General features: G+C 36.3%; 1 protein-coding gene across 1 annotated transcript; it reads left to right on the top strand.

Moving 5' to 3' along the window:
• The first annotated feature begins 891 nt into the window (after nucleotides 1-891).
• LOC140163132 (adhesion G-protein coupled receptor D1-like) lies at nucleotides 892-5271 on the top strand. Its single transcript, XM_072186510.1, has 7 exons — nucleotides 892-1033; nucleotides 1448-1520; nucleotides 2049-2115; nucleotides 2646-2731; nucleotides 3016-3145; nucleotides 3851-3892; nucleotides 4623-5271. Exons 1-7 carry the CDS (start codon nucleotides 907-909, stop codon nucleotides 4698-4700), a joined length of 603 nt encoding a protein of 200 aa, XP_072042611.1. The 5' UTR covers nucleotides 892-906; the 3' UTR covers nucleotides 4701-5271.
• Nucleotides 5272-5965: the final 694 nt, after the last annotated feature.

The raw sequence follows: 5965 nt of genomic DNA, 5'->3' as shown, positions 1-5965 counted from the left end.
GGATTATTATCAAACTTCTCACAGCTAATAGTTAGTTGGCTTAGTGGTAATGCACTGAGTTTTACAAATGAGTGGTCATGGGTTTGATTCCCAGCTCTGCCTATTGATTTAAATTAAACAAACAAGGTACAAGATACAGGATGATTCATTTTTGATAGTTCACAACAATCACACACAATGCCTACACGTTTTAAAAGCAATTAACAAAATTTAAATCAAATAAACAACAGGTCAAAAAACAAAAAATAAATAAAGAAATAGATTGACACAAATGCTTCTCCTGTAAAATGACAAAAACGTAGAACGACGTTCTTGCACTATCCCCACGGATTGAGTCTTCCTGTGTATTTAGCATTATGTGCGTTTTGTAAACGCTACTTTCTACAGTGGTTTCGCTCAGTTAACCCATCTGGTCGATTTACTTTTTTTTTTATTTAGGAGCCTTCTAAGCTATATAAAATGTTTCTTCAAAAATATGACAATGACGAAAAACATCTGAAGTCGTAACGACCATGCTCACTTTATGGTATGATAAGTTTGATGAGAAGTCCATGTCAATGAAATGTAAATGAAACATATATATATATTGACTTTTATCTGCTCTTATTTTTCCACAGGTTATACAAGACTACTCGTGTAGCCATACATATGAATCTAGCGATATCGTTACTTCTCGCACAGCTTCTGTTTGTGACTGGCAGCAACGCCAAAGCCAAGGTAATAGTAACCAGTTACGTTACTAATGATTCACACAATCTACGTATAGATAAAGAATTGTTCATTCTGGTGGAAGGTGCCGATATCATCAATCGAACGTCCAACATGTTGTTTCATGTTGTTTCATGTTTTAAAAGACATATTCTTATTTTGGTATCTTGTTAGGTTGCCTGCATTGCCGTAACTGTAATGCTTCATTACCTGTGGTTGGTGGTGTTTATGTGGATGTTGATGGAAGGTGTATATCTTTTCTTGAAAGTCAACCCGAGTATCAGTTTTGGAATGAAACTACCGATATGCGTTCCTGTTGCATGGGGTAAGCGTTCAATTCCGTTTCCTATCCTATGCAATGAACTGAACTTTGCACTTTTGGAGTATAGTAGCGACATACCAACTGAGCTAATGTTCGTGATATACTAAACATCTATTAATATTCAAATACAATCTATTGAGTTTACGATATTACGTGTTTGTATGAAAGCATGTATGGTAAGTTATTTGTTACAAACATAATTCAGACCTTTTGGGGGACGCACTTCATTCTAACGCCCTTGTACGAGGTATTCGTACAAGAGCGTTAGAATGTATTTGCAATGACGCCTGTTGGTGATGTTGTTTAACGGCATATAGTGTGATACGTCTTGTTTACTTTCCGTCTTATAATATCTAAACCTCAGTTAAAACCTACTGAATATGAACTGGAATAATATTCATTGTACTTTTTTAACAGGTATCCCAGCAGTTATTGCCTTCACAACGCTGGGAATAGGGATTTCCAAATATGCGGATCCGGAAAAAGCAGGGTGAGTAGAACTGTAAGAAGAACGACAACAACATCACAATTCACGATGATCGACACTACTACCAACACCTAATCACCAACAATACTACCACACGAATTACCACCATGAACACCAAAACCACATAACATTCACCAACACCACCAGCAAAACGTCAACACACCAACATCCGCAACACTTGTGCCAACTACAACACCACCAATACAACAACACCCAGTTATTGCCACCACCTCTACCAATACCAACACTTACAACAACAGCATCAAAACCATCACCCACACTAACATCAGCAAAACATCACCAACAATAAAAGCACAACCCACCAACAACACGACCATTACAAAAAAACAAAACAAAACAAGAACAAACACCCCAATACACACACCCTCGCACACCCCCCCCCCCACACACACCACACATACACCCCAACACCCCACACCCACACACAAAGGCAAACAACACCCCCACCATATCCGTATTATTATATTATAATTATATTGTTAATTATTTACACTTTCTACCTTTTTACAGATGCTGGCTACCGTTAACAGACGGGTTGATTTATGCATTTGTCGGCCCGGCATTGCTTATCACAGTGGTAGGTTTTGTTATATTTTGACACTATCGTTCTCTTTCTCTAAATCAATCTCATAATCTATTTTGTTTTCTGTATCTCACTCTCTATCTCTCCGTGTATGTTTATCATATTGATATAAACAACATTCACTCAACATGTCTTGTGACAAGAGGTGAAATAAGGCAACTGACTTGAGTGATAATCTGTGACTTTAATGGCTTTGTACGGTGACATGAGGTAAAAATTAGGCAAAAGTACTTAACTTGAACTGACATTTTGATTTCAGATTCAGATTCAGACTTATATTTTTAAAAGGCTGTTTTACATTTAATATTACATTTACATTAAATTACATTAAAATACATTTAAAATATATTAAATGTATATAGAATCATAATCAAATGATGACTGCTCTTAATTGACTTAATGTCTCAAGGATCTTTTTGCCACTTGTATGATTTTAACACTGTAGAAAACATGTTCACTTTCAATAAGTACTTTGTAAAATTATTACATTTTAAGCATTTTTTTATACCCCTTTTGTCTAAAAGGTGAACTTGATATTCTTAGTTGTCGTCATTCACACGTTCCTAAGTCTGAAAACAAACCAGGAAAAAACAGAAAAGGATCGTATTAAGTAAGTTAATTTTATATATTTTGGTACATACAGTTACATAAATAAGTAAGCATAATAAGCACATAATTACATAATACCCTATGTATGCATTATAGTCAAAACTCTGGAACAATGTCGTTTTTAGTGAGAAGAAATGAACATTAGACCAAGTCACAATAAAAGTGTAGCTACCGCTAGGAGAAAGCAAGCGATTGGCTGATATATTAATGAGAAAATTTTGGAAAAAAATCCAAATATCCTAATCAGTTAAGCATAAACATATTTACTGTTATTTTATAACTCAGGGCTAGCGTGCGGGCCATGGCCATATTGATACCTCTGCTGGGTTTGACATGGATCTTTGGAGTGCTTCAACTTGACACGGCATCTGCTGTGGTGTTTTCATACCTCTTCAATATCGGAAATGGACTACAGGTAGGGTAAAATACAAAACAAATATATTGCTGCCGTTTTGTGTTATGGATTTGTATTTAAGAAGTCATATTTCATAATTGTTTTTACATGTCTAAAACGACAAAATACAATAATGATACAGATTTTAAAACAGTTTGGAATGTATTCCATACTAAGATTAGTATTTCACCTAATTATTAATTTTAATGATCCCTTTATATCTTACTGATTTATTTCTTGGTTACGCTTTACGAGACGGGCTGGTAGAACTCCCCTGTGGAATTCCTGAATATGACAAAAATACATTTTTACACAAGTTTATTTGGCAGAAGTGTGCTAAAAGCTGACCACTGTAGTCATTGAGGGGTGGGTGGGCTGGGGGTTTTGGGCTGAACGTAGTCGCGAAAAATTAACACGTACCCTCACCTTAGTCAGTTTAGGCAAAGCTGGTGTGAAAGGGCTATTGTAATATATAACAGCAATACGTTTAAAAGTAGTTAATACATTTGTTTTGTGTTTAAATATGCCTAAAAGGTTAAGAAAACATAGAGGGCATGTAGTTTATATGTGAGATGATATATGATGTGCTTAATTAAACAAAAACATCTATCTGAGTTTTGAGTAGTATAACCCAAAACAAGAAAAGTTATTACAATCTACCCAACGTTTTCGTTTGGTATGCAATACCATAATTATTGTAGCAATATTGTACGATTTTTTTTTCAGGGGGTGTTTATCTTTATCACACAGTGCTTGTTGGATGACGATGTAAGTTACAATATGATTCCTTTATTACATTTGTTACATATGTTGAGGAAAACGCCCTCAATACTTTCAAAAATTCAGATTTTTTAACGATTGATACTTTAATAAACGAACATACATTTACATGCAGATATCACGGCTTAAGGTGCTGTATTTGTAACAGATTATGAGATTCTTATTAAAACAATGTGTCCCGTCGTTTTCATGATGATAGACTTATAAGTTGAACGTTTGAATACTAAATCTCATTTATGTTAGTTGTAAAATATCAACTATAGGTAGAGAAGTATTGATTGATATGTTAACCAAATGACGTGCTGTATCTTACGCAGTCCCCGAAGTGACATGAAAGGAAAAGAAAAACCCTATCTCGGGGTCCGACTTAATAACTCAGAGCCCCGACTTAGTAACTCGGGGCCACGACTTAGTAACTCGGGGCCTTGACTTAGTAACTCGGGGTCCGGGATAGTAACTCGGGGCCTCGACTTAGTAACTCGGGGCCCTGACTTAGTAACTCGGGATCCGAGATAATAACACGGGGCCCGACTTAGTAACTCGGGGCTCCGACTTAGTAACACGGGGCCCTGACTTAGTAACTTGGGGCCCTGACTCAGTAACACGGGGTCCGAGATAGTAACTCTATTTTATTTCATGTCACTTCGGGGGCTCCGTAGTATCTCGTGTTTCTCGATTTATATATTTTTGTCGTTACTTTGTAAATTGTTTGTTGTAGGTAAAACATTTTCTCAAGAAGAAAACTTCTCGTGGTCGTGTCGACGGATCCAGCACCACTGGAAGCACTGGCTTCTAATAGCTGAATCAGATTTGTATTCTGTATAAGGAGGAGAAAAAAAGGGGTGTGGATACGAAGAAGAGTAGATTAAATTAAATTTTCATTCATGAATGAGTGCTGTTGTGCAGCATTGAGAATGGTTTTTATTACTATAGCATTAGTAATAGAAGTAGTGTTATGTAGAGCAGGTGGTATGGGTAGTACATTAGAAGAGTTTAAAAAGTAGATCAGGAGTATTTGATGTGTTTGTTATGGAGAGATTGTTGTTGCTCTTGTGTTGGTAGCTAGTTGTTGGTATATTGCCAGGACGAGTGCCAGGTGGAGGAGGAGGAGGAGGTAGTAGGAGTAGTAGATGAACTATCTGTAGTACATGGAGGAAAACAAGGACGAATATAAAAATGTTGAAAAGAAGGAGAAGTAGTCCAATTACTTGTATTTTGTATTTGTATCATTGATGGGTTGTTTTTGTTGTTGTGGTGGTAGCTATAGTTGTCACTTTAATATTAGCAGGAGAGAGAAGATTAATAGTAGAAAGAGGAGGTAGTATGAGTAGTAGACTGTATCTGATTTTGATGGAAGAGAGTGAGAAAGAAGAAGTAGATCAAATAGTTGTATTTGATATTTTTTGTCATTGATGAGTTGTTTCTGCTGTGATAGTTGTTGATATATTAGTAGCAGGAGGGAGAGCAGGTTGTAGATTTGAAGATTAACTATCTGTATTTAATAGAAGAAAATGGGGAAGAATACTAGCAGAATAAGGACAAGAAAAATAAATTGATTAAGTAGACAGGTATTCGTCGTGTTTGTTATTGATTAATTGTTGTTGTGGTGGTAGCTAGTGAGGGGTGGACATGAAGTAGTAGGAGCAAGGAAAAAAGACGATAAATCTTAAGAGGAAAAAGGTAGTAGAATTTACTAGTTGATGTGCTTGTCATTGGTGATTTGTGATGCGATGGTGATGAGATTGTGATGTATTTGTACAGTAGTATGTAGTAGATGAAGAGTAGAAATAACAGTGAGACCAGGAAGAGGAGAAAATATCAGTAGTGATCGGTATGTTTGTATATTGTTGTTATTTTGGTGGTGGTGGTTGTTGCTGTGGTTGTGATAGTGATGTTGGTGGTAGTGATAGTGATGACGGTGGTGGTGATGGTGGTGGTGGTAGTGGTGGTGGGGATCGAGGAATGTGGATGTTGTTTGTCTAACAATTTTTGTAGAAAAAAGATACATAAGACAGAAAGAAATAAAGAAGGCAGGATGTAAGGAAGGAAGGAAGGGAGGAA

Source organism: Amphiura filiformis, chromosome 10, assembly GCF_039555335.1.
Source record: "Amphiura filiformis chromosome 10, Afil_fr2py, whole genome shotgun sequence".
NCBI classification, from domain to species: domain Eukaryota; kingdom Metazoa; phylum Echinodermata; class Ophiuroidea; order Amphilepidida; family Amphiuridae; genus Amphiura; species Amphiura filiformis.
The sequence above is the reverse complement of the archived record's forward strand: the minus strand, read 5'-3'. Positions and strand labels throughout refer to the sequence as shown.

Excerpts from the sequence above, each read along its gene's own strand:
- LOC140163132 (XM_072186510.1), top strand. The coding sequence starts at position 907 with ATGCTTCATTACCTGTGGTTGGTGGTGTTTATGTGGATGTTGATGGAA. Across the intron at positions 1,034-1,447 it reads ATGCGTTCCTGTTGCATGGG|GTATCCCAGCAGTTATTGCC; the intron begins GTAAGCGTTCAA and ends CTTTTTTAACAG. Across the intron at positions 2,732-3,015 it reads ACAGAAAAGGATCGTATTAA|GGCTAGCGTGCGGGCCATGG; the intron begins GTAAGTTAATTT and ends TTTATAACTCAG.